Source organism: Pungitius pungitius, chromosome 12 (assembly GCF_949316345.1).
Source record: "Pungitius pungitius chromosome 12, fPunPun2.1, whole genome shotgun sequence".
NCBI classification, from domain to species: Eukaryota; Metazoa; Chordata; class Actinopteri; order Perciformes; family Gasterosteidae; genus Pungitius; species Pungitius pungitius.
In genome coordinates, this window is record NC_084911.1 from 18,842,891 (window position 1) to 18,860,918 (window position 18,028).

The 18,028-nt window shown below is 49.0% G+C and overlaps 4 protein-coding genes across 5 annotated transcripts in view; 3 read left to right on the forward strand and 1 right to left on the reverse strand.

Annotated features, from left to right (window-relative positions):
- The first annotated feature begins 696 nt into the window (after positions 1 to 696).
- Positions 697 to 8,513, forward strand: rab3db (RAB3D, member RAS oncogene family, b). The gene is made up of 5 exons (XM_037475777.2): positions 697 to 1,015; positions 2,644 to 2,880; positions 6,386 to 6,504; positions 6,630 to 6,754; positions 6,833 to 8,513. The coding sequence occupies exons 2-5, from the start codon at positions 2,644 to 2,646 to the stop codon at positions 7,018 to 7,020; spliced, it is 669 nt and encodes a 222-aa protein (XP_037331674.2). The 5' UTR covers positions 697 to 1,015; the 3' UTR covers positions 7,021 to 8,513.
- A 624-nt stretch (positions 8,514 to 9,137) lies between these two features.
- On the forward strand, positions 9,138 to 14,169 carry epor (erythropoietin receptor). 2 transcript variants are annotated; one of them, XM_037475772.2, is made up of 8 exons: positions 9,138 to 9,444; positions 9,571 to 9,706; positions 9,893 to 10,059; positions 10,398 to 10,549; positions 11,406 to 11,565; positions 11,684 to 11,771; positions 11,888 to 11,975; positions 12,232 to 14,169. In XM_037475772.2, the coding sequence occupies exons 1-8, from the start codon at positions 9,342 to 9,344 to the stop codon at positions 12,967 to 12,969; spliced, it is 1,632 nt and encodes a 543-aa protein (XP_037331669.2). In that variant the 5' UTR covers positions 9,138 to 9,341; the 3' UTR covers positions 12,970 to 14,169. The 2 variants fall into 2 exon arrangements, with proteins under 2 accessions (XP_037331669.2, XP_037331670.2); XM_037475773.2 differs by having other exon boundaries at positions 9,140 to 9,444; positions 11,409 to 11,565.
- A 27-nt stretch (positions 14,170 to 14,196) lies between these two features.
- Positions 14,197 to 15,729, reverse strand: swsap1 (SWIM-type zinc finger 7 associated protein 1). Its single transcript, XM_037475774.2, has 2 exons — positions 15,445 to 15,729; positions 14,197 to 14,963 (listed from the first exon to the last, which is right to left on the reverse strand). Exons 1-2 carry the CDS (start codon positions 15,712 to 15,714, stop codon positions 14,379 to 14,381), a joined length of 855 nt encoding a protein of 284 aa, XP_037331671.2. The 5' UTR covers positions 15,715 to 15,729; the 3' UTR covers positions 14,197 to 14,378.
- Positions 15,730 to 16,027: 298 nt separating this feature from the next.
- znf653 (zinc finger protein 653) overlaps positions 16,028 to 18,028 on the forward strand; it is a 9,832-nt gene continuing 7,831 nt past the window's right edge. The window contains exons 1-2 of the mRNA XM_037475770.2: positions 16,028 to 16,347; positions 16,556 to 16,596. Coding sequence (XP_037331667.2) covers positions 16,052 to 16,347; positions 16,556 to 16,596 — 337 coding nt within the window. The 5' untranslated portion in view covers positions 16,028 to 16,051. The remainder of the gene's footprint in view (positions 16,348 to 16,555; positions 16,597 to 18,028) is intronic.

Genomic DNA, 18,028 nt, shown 5'->3' on the forward strand with positions numbered 1-18,028 from the left:
GAAACGGGGAAACAAAAGGAAGTGTTGAGGACTCGTTCCTCCGTCATTCCTGACCCTCAAGAGGAAATGAGTAGGTGTGTGAGAAAGCGACCGTTTCACAGAGTGAAACGTCTGGAAGCCCAGTAAGCGGCCCTGCAGCGCTGCGGCTTGTTCAATTAATTATGAGTCAGGGAGCCCGAAGCAGCTTTTATTCAATTAGTCTCTAATGTGGAAATGTAGACCTCATTTGCATTAGTTTGATCTCTGTGGTGGATGTGTACCTAAGCAGCATGAAAAAACACTCAAGTCCTGATGCTAAATGCAATTTATTTCAAGACGAGGCTGCTCAGTTTGATACAAACAATAACTGGACACACACACACACATACATAATTTGATCAAATGAAACCACAACTAATGACCACACATTGAGCTTTGGTAACTGGAGAACCAGGACCGTAAGGAAGGGAGGGGGTTGTATTGCGTTTTTATCACACATGGCATGTTTCCTAAAACCACCCTAGTGAGATGTACAATAAACAATACAAATAAGTATTTTTGGATTATGTTCCTATTCCTAATACTACATGTTTGTGTTCTTAACCTCACGGAGAGGATGGAGCAATATACATAAGGTGGTATAATAGGTCATTATTACTTGAATGGCATGGTTGCTAGCCATGCTGTCCTGGCTCTCTGGAGGGCGCGCGTCACCGTGGTGCGCGCGCCCTGGGTGTCCAGCCCTCTCTCCTCGCGCTGTGGACGCGGCCCCTTCAGCTCTTCTGCGTGTCCGTGTCACATTCAGTCACAGCGTCACCCACGCCACAGAGACCCCGGGAGTGGCTCCGAACCTCGAGAGAAGACACGAGCAGAAAAGTATCCCGTGGGAAAAGGGGGACATTTAAAGGCGCTAGGTTCACTTTAGGCAAGCTAACGTGACTCCACCCGGCATCTCACCGCCCCGCCGGACGGAAGACATCCGCGTACCGCTGCCCCGGGAGTCGAGTGGGACGTTTGCTTTTCCCTCCCCAGCAACGTAAGTTAGTTTGAAGTTTTCGAGTTTCTTCTGTCCTGCCCCGCACTGCCTTCGTGCCCGGGTGGTCATGCGTTATTTTAACAACAGGTGGATGTTCGCGGAGTGATACCAAACGTATGCTTCTAGCTGGATCCTTTTTTTATTCGTCACACCGCTGCTGCATGAAGTTGTTAAAGTTCACGTCTGTCGTAAAAATGAAGATGATATCCTTTACCTCCGATCAAGGGGGGGGGGGGGGGGGTTCAATCTTCCCAAACAATGCCGGAACTGACGTGACAGCTGCCCCACTTATTTCCTACGTGTGGTCGAAGTGAGCCAGATGGCTCCTACAAACAGACCCCTTCATCGGGCCTTTCGACACCTTCCAATCAAACGAAAAGAAAACACAGTCTTTTATCTGCTAATTGATCTGGTTTCATCTTTTGCTGGCTGTATGAGTCTTTTTATTGACCTGCAGACATGCTGAGCTGGGGGGGGGGCACGTGACTGGGGTCACCTCAGGCTTAAAACTGAGCTAAAATCGGTAGATGCAATGGGATCTTTCAGCATCCCTCCCTGGGGGGCCTTTATGTGCCACTGCATCATGCGATGACACTAGGAAGATGTGATACTTATGATCAGAGCACTTTACGAAGCACCTTTCAGTATAAAAGGGATAATGTTTACGGGGGGGGGGATGTACCTTCCCGGTAAAGTCGAATTGTGAAAGGGGATTGTGTCATTGTTCATTTCAACATGCGCCGGCTTGAACTGGCTGTGTGGAAAGTGAGCCCGCAGATACAGATCAATCCTGATACAAATCCAACAACAGTGATTTGGGATGACTTAAATATTGAATGAATTCCACGGTTTAGGGTTTTATTTCTTCTGTTTCAGCCATCAGTTCTTTTGTTTCCTTTTCTAGGGGAGCAAACACAGCCGCATACAAGAGCAAACAATCAGTATACAATTGAGGAATATGGACTCGTCCCCTCATAACCTGGCAATTACTGTGAGAGCAAACATTGACACAGTACGTCTCAGTAGAGATGAGCCTCCCCCCCCCCCCCCCCCCCCTTCCTCTCTTTCTTTCCGAAGCCATCGATAGTGTGATGGATATGTCCATCCCACTCTGGGGACCTCCTCTGGCCAGTTAACATCCCAGTGAACTGGCTGCTTTGACCGCTAATGGGTCTTGGCTGGCAGCTGGGTCCCTTGTCCGGTTTCCACGGAGACGGGTCTCCCCCCACACACACACAGAGAGAGAGAGAGAGCGTTGGAGGCAGGGCTGATCTGAACCGATTGATCTCTCCCTGTTTAGCCGACTGACATCCGAAGGTTTGGTCATCTGACAACGCCCCCTCCAGGAGAGATTAGGCCAAAATGCTGAGAATAAAGCAGATGGCACGGCGTCCTCTAACTTCCAAAAGCGTTCTACACTTTATCTCACCGTCTTTTACGTTTGTAAAGATGTTTAATGACACTTCAGAGGTCACATGGACCTGGCTAGGCTTAGAGTCGCATTGTTTAATGTGACAGTGCTGCTTTGAAGATGCCCAGTGGACTTTTCAGTCTGTTTGACTGAGCCGATGTTCTCATCAGGTGATCAGCCTCCTTCTTGTCCCCCCCCCCCTCCCTCCTCCTTCTAGATGGCATCCAATGACTCGCGGCTCCAGCAGCCGCCGTCCCAGAAGGACGCGGCCGACCAGAACTTTGACTACATGTTCAAGCTGCTGATCATCGGCAACAGCAGCGTGGGGAAAACGTCCTTCCTGTTCCGCTACGCCGACGACTCCTTCACCTCCGCCTTCGTCAGCACCGTGGGCATCGACTTCAAGGTCAAGACCGTCTTCCGCAACGACAAGAGGATCAAGTTACAGATCTGGGTGAGTGGATTGAAAGATAAGATACTGTGTGTGTGTGTGTGTGTGTGTGGTTTTACAAATGTAGTTTGATTACGTTTTATGGTATTCACCGCGAGCAGGTTGCCGTTGGCGATGTTCAGCGCCATGACGATGCCCCTGCAGCCGTAAAGTAAAACCTATTGGATAGAGTTACTTTCCTGGTGGATTATTGACAGTCCAGTAACTTGGAGCGACTATACTGTATATATGTAATTCAAACAAGTTTCCATGAGAGAAAATGTCAGAAAATATTTGCAAATAAGCAAGTCATGTGAAAGAAGCGTCTGTTGCATCTCTACCTAATAAGGCGTATTGATCGTAACGTGCTCTGCGCCCTCTATCCAACACACCTGAGCCCGTCGCATTTTAACCTGTCCAGTCTCTTCAAAACGGCATCGCCTCGGATGTGAATGGAGGGAAACGGGACCGGGAGGCCAGGAGGATGAGAGTGATCCTTGTCTCTTTGGTGCTGGCTGGGAGGCAGACGGCTGCAGGGCGAGGTTCAGGAGCATGAAGTGTGACCCGTAGTTCTACTTTCGAGGCTCAGAGAGAAGGAGAAACCGTCTCACCGCAGATCTGCAGGTTATTTTGCATTTTTCAACATCTGTAATATGATTCCTTTGGCAACTTCAAGGAAACGGAAACAAACTATTTAAAATAAATACAGAAACCTTTTGGAGTCTACTAAGCTTACGCCAAGGTTTCCCAACAAAGACACAAGGAATTTGGTTTTACTTTATTGTAATTTAAAAGTTTGAGAAAAAGCCTTGTGGAGCGCTAGATACCAAGATGGTGGCGCTCATAACGTTTTTCAGGTGTCGATTCAGCCATTTTTTAGGCTAAACTTGAAACCTGTTTCTGCAGTTTTTGTTGGCCACATCAGTGGTTCCTCTTTGCTCGTTGCTTTTTTTTTCATTTTTTGTTTACTGAACACGTGTCGTCATGCAAATTAGTCAAGGCCACATTGCACAATTTGTGGCTTTCTCAAGCAGCAGTTAATGTAGAAATGAACTCTACACACGTTAGGGCCTTTACGACACAAACATGCCAAACACACGCCATGTCTAGGGCTTTTATTGTGAAAGGGGAGAAGAGAAGGACTGGTCACAAGATTTAGCAATTATTTTCAAACGGTTATAAAGTACGGTGATTCATGTTGATGAATACTAAGAGACGGTGACCATCATTATGTTTTTATGTAACAATATAATAAAAGGAAATTAAATTAACAGTAAATATAAATAAAATGCTTGCTCATAATAACAAGTACAGGTGAAGAAATAGATCGATAAGCTAGGCATATGATTCTAAAAAACATTTAACATGCATAACATCCCCTAACCGTTATAATGTAATAAATATAGATGAATAAACAGTCATAGGGAAGATAGTTAATTAAAGTGTATACCGCTTAACAAACTAGCATCTACATCCCTGCACAGAGGAAACGGTGCCATTGAATGGGTTTTAATGATGTTGCAGGCGAGTGAATAGTTTCCACTGAGTTCACTTCCTCTCCTTCGCACCTCCAGAGAAGAAGCCTCTCACCAGGGAAACGCTTGCATGCTAAAAAGTAACGTAATTTGTGGGGTCGTGTTTTTGTGGTCGAGGCACGGCGTGCCGCCCTCCATCACAGCGTCGTGGCTCAGAGGAGGTGTGGTTGGCACGGCCGCGCGCTCGTGTGTGTGTGTGTATGTGTGTGTGTGTGATGGCTTCGATGGATGCATGTGGACATGTTGTAGCAGTTTTAAACTTCACAAACCAAGGATGCCACTTTAAAAGACACGAGGGAGGGTTCAACAACAAAAAACACGCAATATTTCCTATTGCACATCTGTAGTTATTGGACCTCTTTAGGGAAACCATGCGCTCTCATGGCTGGTTAGCTTAGCCTGCTAGCTGGAGCTAGTGGTCTAAATACCAAACCCTGGCGTTCATTGCCGGGCTTCTACACGGTTGATCCTTCTTCTTTTCCTCCCCAGCCCACATTAGTCACGACACACTACAAATCCTTTTCATACACACGGTTAAGCCTGTTCAAACAGGTGATTCATCAGAACCAACAACGCGTGAGCCACTCTACGGTACGCAAACGCTGTCAAAGATGAATCAGCAGCCCAGAGGAGCCCACACCAAAACACACACACACCAAAACACACACACACAGACTTGGACCCGAGCATGTGTCTTTTTTCTTAATAACACGTGGTGTGCGACCAACAGCTGAGAAGGAGCGCGACAGAGTGAGCTGCTACGGCGGCGTGCGCTCGGTGAGGGGAGGGCGGGGGGTCTGTCGGGTTCTGGGGACGTGTAACGACAAAGGGACCCGTCTGCTTCCTGAGAGCCGGAAGCGAAGGAAGCTCCCTATCAGCATGTGACGGGGACATAATGGAGATTTACTGCGGTGGAGCGGCGTGTTTGAAGAGGGCGTGGGACCCAGTGCTCCCTTTCCAGGGCGTTAATGATCAGCTCCTGACGGAACACCTGATTCCAGGCGCTCCTCGGGCAGGAGCAGCGTTTGTTGATGGTCCCACCGCACAGCTGCCGGCCTCCGCTGTGTCATGGAAACCGGCTCACCGCCCCCCCCCCCCCCACACACACACGGTGAATCGAGCGCATGTCTCCTACTGTGTGCACCTATTGTTTACATCCCCCTCGTTTTCCATTGGGTGCCATGGAAATATATCTCTGATCTTTGAGCAAACCTGCACACACCTTTTGCACACTCGCATCCAGGGGACGCTTTGTGTCGTCGGGCTGATGGAAACGCTTCATCAGGGTCCCGGTGTTGTCTCCGACCACGTATGTCAACCGTCCCTATCATCATACATGTAAACATACGCACGCACACACACACACACACCAGGGAGCTGCTTTTGTTAACTGCCGGGGGTCGATTAAGCAACTGTTGCTCTATTTGGTTAGATGCCAATCTGCTTAAGTCTGTGTGGATGAGATAAAGGAGGGACCTGCAATATTTGACACTTTTCTTAATGAAACAAAAACAAAAAAAGCCCCGACAGAAAGCAGAGTTTGAGAGAATATAATGTTGTTTAAAGTGAGAGGGGATTGTTTGGGGGCAGCCCCGGGTCTAATGGAACATTTATGACGCTCCGTGGCCTCTACGGTTACCCGGGCAACCCACTGCGAAAAACAGACAAACACACACACACACACACACTTAGGCCCCAGATGCAAATGAAGGACTTAATGGGTTACCAAGTAACCGTGAGGGTGGAGGGGAGTCTGTCTACCTGTTGCATCTTTCATCCACCACACCTGTTTGGAGCCACCGAGCGCATCGTCACACTTTCAATTGGAAGATGCCTCCGACAAACCCACTGCGGCCCCGCCTCCTCCTCCTCCTTCTCTTGTGCGGAGCGGCGGGCAGAGCCTCTTGGGTGGTGGTCATGTGTTGCCTAACCAAAAGGGTTTAATGTTTCTTTTAGTTTGTAATTTGTAGACGTGTGTGTGTGTGTGTGTGCAGGACACCGCAGGGCAAGAGCGCTACCGCACCATCACCACCGCCTACTACCGAGGAGCCATGGGCTTCCTGCTCATGTACGACATCACCAACCTGGACTCCTTCACCGCAGTCCAGGACTGGTGAGTCTGACCTTTTTTAGGACATCTTTGCCTTTTATTACCCCTGGAGATTCTTACCCACTGGTCACTGAGGACTTTAAAGCCCTCTGCCTCCGATCACGCGGCCTGTTCTGCCCGTTGGACAGGGCGACGCAGATCAAGACGTACTCCTGGGACAACGCTCAGGTGATCCTGGTTGGGAACAAGTGTGACCTGGAGGACGACCGGCTGGTGCCCCTGGAGGACGGCCAGAGGCTGTCTGAGGATTTAGGTAGGAACAGTTCAACATGCATGCAACTGTACTTGCTCACGGCGGATGACACAGGAGCATCTTGCAAACGCCCTCCAGGTTTCCAGTTCTTCGAGGCCAGCGCCAAGGACAACGTCAACGTGAAGCAGGTGTTTGAGTGCCTGGTGGACGTCATCTGCCAGAAGATGAACGAGAGCATGGAGGGGGACATGGGCCTCGAGGCCAACCACAGGAACCAGGCCCTTAAAGACTCGCCGTCAGAGAGCCACGGGGGCTGCGCGTGCTAAACCAGCCGGCTTCTTAGCCACACACACACACACACACACACAATCATACCTGGAGAATTTTTCCTCTCGGTGCCTCGAGCACCTTCTTCATCGGTCTGTCACCTTAAAGGTGCCCCTCTTTCTGTCTCTGTTTTCCAACCACGGGCTCTGGGGGGAGCTGATGGTCCACCAAAGCCTGTGCAGCCCTGCCGCCTCAGTAACGCCTCGCGTTGCACAACGCTCCCTTCACACACATGCACACACACACGCGATGACACACTCGTAGTCGCCACTCGGTCGGCGTGTCGTGCCTCGGCCCCCTCGCTCACCTTTTTGTGCCACTCCGTCTTTAACGGCGTCTGTCGTAAAACTTGCATTCACCACCACGATTAAACTTGTTCACTGACATTATTTTTAACTGTTTGGTAGAAATGCACCTGTGTGTGTGTGTGTGTACCCTGATGTCTGTGAAGGATATACCCTTCAACTGTGGTGCTCCCACTATTGGGAAAAACATGGAGCTGATAGTTAAAGGCCATTTTTAGAGCATTTATTAGCAGTTAAAAACTATTTGCAAAGACCTATTTGAGCAGTGAATTAAGTCCTTCTTTGTGCGTGGTGATCCGAGCTGACGTAGCTTCCGCCCTCCGGCTCCCAGGGGAACCCTGTTGGCCCTGTTGCAATTGTTTGTGCTGTTAGCTCATCATAGATGAAGGCGCTGAGCCTTTGTCACTCAACCTGTGACCACTGCCACTTGAAGTGAACTCACACACACACACACACACACACACAAACACACACACCTAGACACCAGAAAACTGTTTCCTGATGAAGTATTTTGATTGCACCACAAAATGGTTATTTGTCCTTTCCGGTGTGATTGTCCGTGTGCCGATTACTGACTTGTCATTTGATATTTTAACCATAACCTCTGGCCAACAAAAGCTATTGTTTGAATATCCCATAGCTGATATAATCGTCTCCTTCGCACCCCTTTGAGGCTTTACTACGAGGAATCTGTGTGCAACAATCATGACACTATGTTTGTATTTCAGCACTCCGGCCTTTGCAGGTTTGCGATGTATTCAAACTGAATGGAGGGGCATCACAGAGCTCATGATATCCGAAATAGTTTGCAAAAGGAGCTCACAAGGTCAACTGCTACTTGAAAATGTTAAATGTGCTAAACTGTCCAGTGATATTTAATATTTAACCACTTTTCTGCCATATGGAGAAACTCCTGACTGACGCTTTTATATAAATCCAGTCAGTAGCTGTTAGTCTGGGGCTTTGTTCTTTCTCTCTTGTGTGTGTGATCTATTTGTTGTCATGTTTCGCATTCCTGATTGGTCGCTTTCTAAAAGAGGGGCGATCACATGGTCATTTTTTTTTACTTTGTGAATGTGTAAGATGGAAGCATTGTGGGGCCCAAAATGCAGCCTCCAAACGAGAATAAATTGAGATTCTACGAAACGTGTATATGAAAATAAAGAATATATTCATTACAAATGGAAGAGTATTTGCAGATCCTTTTTAAGAGAATATACAACACCAGCATCTGAAATGTAATTCACCTCCTAACTCCAAAACACCAGGTCAGGGCCGTGTTGTGTGTAAAAGCAGAACTTATCTGGACAGGGCCAGTGAACCCCAGACAGCTGGACACTGGTCCAACGTGTCTCTGTCACCGAAGGCAGGGACGTGAGATCTTTACATCAGTTCCCACTTCAGTGGCGTCAGGACATCTTGTCCCCTCGTGACGTGACGTAACCGAGGCGCTGGGTTGCATTTAAACTGCCTGTCGTAGGTGAAGACACCGTGTGCAGCGCTGATAATGCTGGCTACACGAAGAGGACGTGTGGGTGCAGCAAGTAGATAAGAAACCGTCTGCGTCTCGGAGCACGCGGTTTCCGTTACTTGGGGTTCACTACAGGTCACCCACGGCACAGGTTATCACGTACGAGGCCATTTGAACAATATACAATTCAATATTTAACTTTGACATCAGCATTATTTTTAGTTAGATGAATTGAAAATAATAGAAAACAATCATTCTATCTACCCATCCACCTCTCTCTCTTATCCGACTTTGCGCGGGTTTTACGCACGTCCCAAGGTTTCGTTGGAGTGCGCGTGCCCCGCCTTCACCGACTTTTTGGAGGAAGTAAACAGCTCTGCTCCGCGCGGCTTATCGCTCACGTGCAGGCGCGTAAACGGCGCAGCGCTATCCATGGTATCAGCCCCAAAACAAGCCTCCCCCTGCCACGGTGCGCACCGGTCAGTGGCAGCTTGTTTTTCTTCAGTGATGCCGGCGAGCGACCGTTCTCAGACAAGACAAAAGGATGACGCGCTTTCACCTGAGCCGCTGGTCCGCGCTTTGCGTGCTATTCTGCGCCATTCGACACGCCTCCGTCACCCAGGATGCGCGAGATCTCGAAAGAAAGGGTAAGATCAGCTTTTTTTTTTAATTCACACCTGTAGAACATCAAAAGTGACCATTTTGTAGAAACACGTACAGGGGATTTAATGATGAAAATAACGAGCTGTTCTCTCCTAATTCCCCCTCCTCAGTGGCCATGCTGCTGAGAGAGGAACGAGAAGACCCGAAGTGCTTCATACAAGGCAGGAAGGACTTCACGTGCTTCTGGGAGGAAGATGAGGAGAGGGCGGGCTCGGTGGATCAGTACTCTTTCACTTACACCTACCAGTAGGTCCCCACTGTGCTTAGGACATTTCTTGAAAGCGGGGTGATCAACATATTTAAGGCTTGATAATAAAGAAAAGGGTAGATAAATCAATATAACGGAACTATGCATGTCTGAATTCTGATGGACCTCATTCAAGAAAAATCCTGTGAACCCACGCTGCTTTCTGTCTTCTCTGTCGTGAGCAGGAATGAAAACAGCAGCAGGTGCCCACTGAGGGCCCTCCCTGCAGCGGGCGGGAAGAAGCTGTTCATCTGCCACCTGGACCGACCCCAGTTGTTTGTCCAAATGGACATACGAGTTCACCGCGAGGAAGCGCTGATCCACAGCCGTAGCCTCCTCATCGAGCTCGTCTGTAAGTGGTGCCACTGCCGGCCCAGAGGGCTTTAACGCCCAAAAAACGCAGCTCAGTTTTACCGTTTGGTTCTTTGTTCACCATTTAGCTTCAGACTCGCGGCTCTCTCGTCAGTGTCGGGTTTAACTTGAACATGTCTGGAGAAAAAGCTTGCATAAAACCCACAAACACGTCGTGTGAATGGGAAACAGTTTTCTCATATCTTTCGAGTAACAATTCAGGAAGGGACAAGCGCCTCACACCTCATATGTGTTTGTAGCCTCTGCTCTTCTGCAGCAGTATTTCAGGGAGGAATGATCCTCTCTAACCAGCGGCCTCTTGTCTCTCCCGCGTGGCAGTTCTTCTGGACCCCCCCGCCAACGTGACGGTGAGCACCACGGCCCAGAAAGGCCAGTTGAACGTCAGCTGGGTGCCTCCTCCTCTCAAGTACATGGACGACAGCATGATGTACGAGGTCAGCTACGCCGCGGCCGACGGCCACTCGGGGCAGGTACGCCGCCTGTTTTAATGCCTTGCTGATATCGGGGTCGGGGAGGGTTGGGGGGGGGGGGTATGCACCGGTTTTGATCAAGACCTTTTTCACAATTTCAGTAATTGTTATCGGAAACACGCAATTGTTGTGGTCTTCCTGTCTGGTCAGGGCAGCACCAAGGTCTGCAGCAGACACTCTACCTCAGACGACTGCGTGTTAGGGATCACGGTTTGCTGCTTGAAACCAGCGGCTGTCCCCTTTTTCCTTGGAAACCATTTCACCCCTAAAAGGAAAAAGGGAGCCTGTTTTTGAGCCGTGCCAAAAAAAACGGCAGCTGTTGACGTCTGCATTCGGCTAAGATTACACAAGACGTTCACTTGGACAACCATAAAGAAGAAATTGATACCATAATGCTTCATTAAGAGCAGACTATAATGCTTTCGTATGGTATTCTATGTGCTCCAAGTGGACACGCTAATGAGTTGTCATTCTAATTAACAGTTCAGTAGCTAACAGTTAGCCTGATTGCTCTCACTTAAGTTACCTTGATACTGATGGACATGATAAACTTTATTTACTGTGTTATATTTGGTGACGGAGTTTTCCTCCACCACTCTTGCAATGTCAGCAAATGTAATTGTAGGTACATCTGAGGGCAAAGTAGTGAAGACTCACTCAGACAGTCTCGGATCCATTTTCTCCTGATGTGTTGACACTTGACAGGAAGTCCACTTCCACATTGATTACGCACTTCCGGTTTGGCTCATGAAACTTTTGGCGTGCGAATTACTGTTAATGAAATTATAATCAGAAGCCTTCTCCCTTAACAAAAACTCGCCGAAAAGTGCATCCCTGTTTGATGAGCTGGTTTCAGCAGGTCGAGGTGGTACGAGCCAGCTCGGAGTGGATCCTCAGAGGCCTGCAGCCAAGCACCAAGTACAAGGTGAGAGTCCGTGTGAAGCTGGACGGGATTAGCTACAACGGCTACTGGAGTGCCTGGACGGACCCGGTTGTCATGGAAACGCTGCCCGCAGGTGAATACTCGTTCATATGTGCTATAGCCAAACATTTACATAGTCCCATGTATTTACTGCACATGGAAAGGTCCGATCCAAGTCAAGTTTGTTCCCAACCATTGTGTGCCTCCTCCAGAACTCGACCTAGTCATGGTGTCCCTGATGCTCTTCATCTCGTTCATCCTCATTGTGGTGTCTCTCGTCATGCTTCTGTCCCAACGGAGGTCAGATAACCAGCAGCGTGCAGCTCATTCACTTACATCTGCCAGGTTCCTACGGCAGCGACAAATGGAGGAACACAAACGCTGAATTATATTGTGCGCCTCTCGTCTCTTTTCAGGTTTGTCATAAAGAAGATTTGGCCGACTATTCCGACTCCTGACAGCAAGTTCAAAGGTCTTTTCACGGTGTATGGAGGGGACTTTAAGGTAAGAACAGGCCCTTGGAGGCTGTACTTGCTGAATGCTAACTTGCTAATGCTAAGACGATGCCGCCATGTTTACGTCGTTTTTGTGACTCACTGTGGACAAACATCGAGCCGATTGTCCTACTAATACGTCTAATGGTAGTCGGGTCACTTCAATCAAGAGCCGTGCTCCCGGACAATTTAGAAGAACCCCATCTTCATCTCAGTGTTCGAGGCCTTAAGGAGCTTTCAATCTCCGATGTTGTGTTTGGCTACAGGAGTGGTTGGGTCATACCGATGGAGGCATATGGTTGACTCCGGAGTTCTTCTACTCAGAAGAATGCCCTTCTCCCCTGGAGGTCCTGTCAGAGCTCCGCCCTGGCTCCTCCCTGCCTTTCCCAGCTCTGCCACCCAAGGCCCTCAGAGCGCCGACCACAGGCCCAAGGGAGGACGAGGGCGTAGTGAGAGGGGTGGACGAGAGAGAGCTGCTGGAAAGGGGCGATCCAGCCCCGACGGAGCGATTGAGAGCCGAACCAAATGACCACTGGCTCATGGACCGCTTAAGGGCCCTCCACCAGAACCCAGCTCCCTGCTCCAAGTCCTCTCTGCTGGAGTCCCAAGACACCTACGTCACCCTCAACGGCAGCAGCAGCCAAAGAGACGACGGTCACCTGACCGACGGCCTCGAGGAGGCCTTACCCCTCGGGGTGCTTTTCGCCTCCGGACAGACGATGTTGTGCGAGTCTCACTCCGACCTGTGGTCCGGGCCGCAGAGCTCCAGGTCAGGTGGCCTTTCGTCACAGTCCAGCTTGGAGTACCCGAACCACGCCTGGGTGCCCAAGGGGCCGGGGTACACCTACATGGCGGTAGCAGACTCCGGGGTCTCCATGGATTACAGCCCCATGAGCCGGGCAGACGACATCGGAAGCCTGGTCATCTATGCCAACGACTACAAGAACGAGATCCCGGCTCATAGAAGGCCCTTATTGCAGCACGTCGTCCAAGATGTCGGCTGACGGCGCCAAACTGGGCAGGCGGCACAGGAACTGAGCCTCAGAGAAAGCTTTTTGGATATCCACCCAAACTCACCCTGGTGTTGAGACGGGTGGACCATGAATTTGCGGGCGGACGTACAACGAAGTGTAAGCTAAAGGACTCGGGAGGAAGAGTCCTCCTGGATGTACATGGTTTCTACTTCATCAAAAACTACAGCTGTGGTTTACAGCAAATGCTGATATTCAGAGAAAAAGTCTGCATGCTGATCTGTAAGTATTCTACCCTGTCGATGTGTGAAGAATTCCCATGAATTCAAAGAAGTGTTTCAAGTGGTGTATTCAAATATGAGCTAAGTGTACTTTTAAAGCCTAAATATAAGACAGTGTGTTCATCGGCTGATGAAACTCACTGTATTTGTCAATAGTATCATTGAGATTTTTGTGTTTTATCACTTCAGAATTCTGGAACAAACGAAGAATAACTAGTGCTGTTTTGGGCCATATTCATTTTCAACTGTAGTTGTTAGCAAGTGTCTTTCTTCTCGTGTTTAAGTTGTGTTTTGAGTCACTGCTGCCATCTTAAGTGCAGAGCATGTACAGTACATCGTAACCTTGATGCTTTACAGTTGCAGTTTTTAAAACTTCCATGTTTTTCATGCTAGTGTTGCTTTGGAAAAACATCTCACACCTGATTTTTCTCTAAAAGTATATAAAAAGTCAACTTACACTTTTGAGCAACATAAAAAAAAACCTTTAAACTCACAACCGACTGGCTGTCCGTAACGTGTTGCACGCTTTTCACAACAGATCAAAGATGTTAAAATCACCTACCAATTAACTTGTGGATAACATAACACTTTTTCCTACATTCTGAATGCTCTACCTGTGATATCAGCCACTTCAATCCGATGTCTCACACATGCAATCGCTCCGATGTTGTAAATAAGTGCTTCTCAACTGAGACCCTGAGATGATTAAGGGAGGAGACATTAATATGGTTTTCAAAACAATGTTCATTTGTATATAATGTGTATTTTTCTGTTCTTTGGTACCAACTTGTCGTTTTATCTTGAAGGGTCTCAAAACAAACACGTTAGATATTTTTGGTTGATTCAAGGTTACTATTTACCTGTGTAAATGTTGTCATTGTGTAAGACTTCCTTCATGTGTTGGACAAAGCTTTTTGCCGATTAAACTCATAAAACATCTGGTTATCTTCAACACTGTGGTCCTGAAAGCTTAGTGCGTGAGAAGCAGCAGCAGCAGCATTGTATCGGTGACAATGAGACACCGTGGCGAGCTACAAAGAATAAATGCAAGGGCATGGCAGAAAACATCCTTCTGCAAATAAAACTCTTAGCAAAAATGATGACATGACATATTACACTGCAGTTTCTCCCTCACTGCGACAGTCTTTCATGCAAACCTTTTCAAACCAACTTAAACTCCATGAACCCATCAGGAGGGATGAACAGCTTCCACTCTTGGGCTCCGGCTGGCCTGTCCTCACAGTCTTTGGCACACGAGGCCTCTGCCAAGCCCGTCCCAGAGAGATAAATGTTCCACACCTCATGCAGTCCGGCTGCCGCAGCTTCGTAGCTCCCGGCTCTGTCCAGAGTGCAGCGTACCCGGAAATAGCGATCGAGGACTTGGAGGGTGGGATCCGCGGCAGAGGAGGCCTCCCCGGGGGCTCGCCCGCCGTCCCCCCCCGGCGGCTGGAAGGAGGCGACGACGCGGCAGGGGCCGGAGCTCGGCGAGCGACTCCTCAGGGCTCGCGTGAGGAAGGCGGCGCTGTCGCAGAGCAGCGCGGACAGGTGTGCGGCTTGAACAGGCTGCTCCCCCAGGTGAAACCCGCTGAGGCCGCCCCCGCACTCCCCGGGGCCACACAGGTACCCCTCCAGCCCGTCGACCACGATGAGTGACGGCGGCGCGGGACACGTGTTGGTGGGCTCGTGAAGGCCGGCCACCTGCTGAAGCAGCTCCTCCATCGTCCTCGGATAGCAAAATTGGATTTTCTTTGAAAGAAAAAAGAAGAACACGATTGACGTGAATGTGAAGGTGAGGTCCAAGACAACAAAGCGCATCACTATCTCTGCACGACATGGAAAAAAATGGATTGTGTTATATATTTTACATATATTTTCTGCTGTATACTGGGGGGGGGGGGGGGACATGACCGATGCGTGGTTACGCCTATGAATGGAATCATATTGTACAAGTTATGAAATGTTTTTCTAACTGGTCACAAAAATTATTAAAAGTTTATTAAAAGAAAGCCACGTTTCGAATAATATCTCTTGCAGGCAAGACGTTAAAATACAAGTAAATAATTCAAGTTCACGTGATTGACGTGATACAGTAAGAAATGCTAATAAGTTAAAATATATATATAACGTTAGTAGACGCCCAGACGTTGGTCTCGCGACGTGTAACGCACGAACAATTATTAGTTAATTACCATAAAATCACCGGGTCCGCCTGGAGTGTGACGTGTACCTTCAGACTCTCGGGGCTCACGCTGGGAACGCGCTTCTGCAGACAGGGAGGGAGGCTCTGGATCCGCGTCTGGGTGAAGAACACCACCCGCACCCCCATCTCCGAGGCCGCCGTCACCGCCGCCAGCAGCAGCACGGAGCGGCTGAGCCCGGCGTCTCCGACCAGCAGCGCGCTGCACGTCGCCGGTGACGTAGGAGGGACGGTGAGCTCCTCACTTCCGGCGGTTTGTGACGTAAACGTTCTAAAGACGAGTGTTAGGATGTCCGTCATGGCAGGCGCTCTGACGCGGTGCTTTCCCAGTTAACGGCTGCGCTGAAGTTCTGTTTACGTGTTGCACATCGGTGCCCGTGCTGCTGAGGTCCGTGTGGAAAAACGCGTCATCGCTGTAACGTTCCGCCTGGGTCTCGGTGCGCACGGGTGGAATTTCTTTTCGTATTTTTGACAAACACAAATAGCCACGTGGTGAACAACTGCGGTGGTCGCCGGTGCAGCCACGTTAATACGCCCGAGGTTTTGGGGGACGACCACCAGACGCGTTTTATCTGCGCTTCCTGGCGGGTCGGACCAGCTTCCGGGATGCAGACAGTCACAACTCCCAGCTGTCAAGATGGCGCTCAGCCTGGCGGAGTTGGACGTTCCTTTGGACGCCGACCAGGCCGGGGTCCGAGAGAGAGGAGGCTTGAGGCGTTGCAGAGGACGGCCCCGACTCACGGACACCGACCGTGCACAGAGGCGTCTCGAGTCCCGAAAGAAGTACGACGTGAGGCGGGTGTACCTGGGCGAGTCGCACAAGCTGTGGAGTGAGCTCCGCAGGAGGACCAGTCTGAGTGATGCTGGACTGGCGGAGTACTTGATCCTGCTCAACGCCACGTATGGAGACAAGTACCAGCGAGAATACCGCGGGTAAGCCCGTCCAATGCGTACTCCCTTTTTATTGGATACAAGCTAACGTCACCTGGCCAAGCCCTCCGCTTTTTTTCAATCAAATTGTTATGAGCTCGGCCTTTTCATTTTACATCAGCCTCTTATGTTCGTCCGTTTCTCTACTTCCATACAATGGTTTTATTCTGCTTCAACTTGACCAGTCATTGTCCAACTTCCTGCCTTCCAGCAAGAAGATTTCCCCTGAAGTCTCAATGAAGGAGAAAAAAAGTGAGTTGTTTAGTTTGGGTTTGCGCATTTCTTCCCTTCATAAGGCCTAAAAGGTCTGTGTGAGTCTCAACCAGAGACCTTTTACACATGTGTTTTTAATTTCAATATTGAACTAGTAGAATAAGTACATCTGCCTTCTCTTAGTTGGTTTATTAGATTTATCAGACAAGTCATTTTTTAAAAGCTCTTTTTTTACGTTTAATGATGCCTCACTAGAAAGCTATAGATTTAACCCCAAAGACAACGATGCGGTTCATAAAGGATCATTTCAGTTTTGGAGATATTATATGGTCTATGTTTTAAAATAAATTGAATTTGAGGAATGTTGAGGAAACCTAAAAACTCTTCATATTTCACAAATCAAAGTCATTTGATCGCAGGTCTACTGATAAATAATATATTAGCTTATTGGTTTGGACATCTATATCCAGGTTTGAGGTATTTTGTAACCCGTGTCAACACTAGAGTTCCAGACTGAAACATTACATTTTATTTAGCTGACGCTTTGATCCAAAGCGACTTACAATAAGTGCATTTCAACAAGAAAGAGCAATTTCATCAAATTAGTGTTTTTTTTTTAGTCACGCTATAGTTTAAAGAGGTATGTCTGTAGTTTCATCAGAGAGCTCATTCCACCATTTAGGAGCCAGGAGTGCTTTTCTCTCAGTGAGGGAGGAACAAGCCGCTTGATGCAGAGCGGAGTGAGCGGGTTGGGATGTAGGGTTTCACCATGTCCCCGGATGTAGACTGGACCCGATCCATTCACAGCATGGTATGTGAGTGCCAATGTTTTGAACTGGATGAGGGCAGCCACTGGTAACCAGTGAACAGAGTAGAGTAGTGGTGTGGTGTGGGAGGATTTAGGAAGGTTAAAGACCAGTCGACCTGCTGCATTCTGGATGAGCTGCAGTGGTCGTATGGCGGCAGCAGGGAGACCTGCCAGCAGAGAGTTACAGTAGTCAAGGCGGGAGATGACAAGAGCCTGAATCAGTACCTGCGCTGCTTCTGAGTGAGAAGGGGACATATTCTCCTGATGTTGTAGAGCGTGGACCTAACAGGATTGTGTTGTTGCCTGTGATGTTGGCAGTCAGGGAGAGTTGGGAGTCGAGTGTCACGCCGAGGTTCCTGGCACTCTGAGTGGGCGTCAACAACAGTCAGGTCCTGGGTTGGAGAATCTTTGTCAGGGTTGATCTTCAGGTGATGAGCGGACATCCACTGGGAGATGCCAGTCAGACAGGCAAGAGATCCGTGCTTCCACCTGAGTGTCCGAGTCGGGGAAGGAGAGAATGAGTTGGGTGTCATCGGCATAGCAGCGGTAAGAGAACCATGCGGGCGAGATGACAAACCTGAGAGAGTTGGTGTAGAGCAGCGGTTCCCAAACTTTTATTCCTGCGCACCCCTTCCATGTCCCAAACGGGTTGGCGCACCCCCA

Coding starts and splice junctions, on each gene's coding strand:
- rab3db (XM_037475777.2), top strand. CDS start 2,644: ATGGCATCCAATGACTCGCGGCTCCAGCAGCCGCCGTCCCAGAAGGAC. Junction 2,881..6,385: donor GGATCAAGTTACAGATCTGG/GTGAGTGGATTG, acceptor GTGTGTGTGCAG/GACACCGCAGGGCAAGAGCG. Junction 6,755..6,832: donor GAGGCTGTCTGAGGATTTAG/GTAGGAACAGTT, acceptor AACGCCCTCCAG/GTTTCCAGTTCTTCGAGGCC.
- epor (XM_037475772.2), top strand. CDS start 9,342: ATGACGCGCTTTCACCTGAGCCGCTGGTCCGCGCTTTGCGTGCTATTC. Junction 10,060..10,397: donor CCTCCTCATCGAGCTCGTCT/GTAAGTGGTGCC, acceptor CCCGCGTGGCAG/TTCTTCTGGACCCCCCCGCC. Junction 11,566..11,683: donor CATGGAAACGCTGCCCGCAG/GTGAATACTCGT, acceptor TGCCTCCTCCAG/AACTCGACCTAGTCATGGTG.
- swsap1 (XM_037475774.2), bottom strand. CDS start 15,714: ATGACGGACATCCTAACACTCGTCTTTAGAACGTTTACGTCACAAACC. Junction 14,964..15,444: donor TGAGCCCCGAGAGTCTGAAG/GTACACGTCACA, acceptor TTTCTTTCAAAG/AAAATCCAATTTTGCTATCC.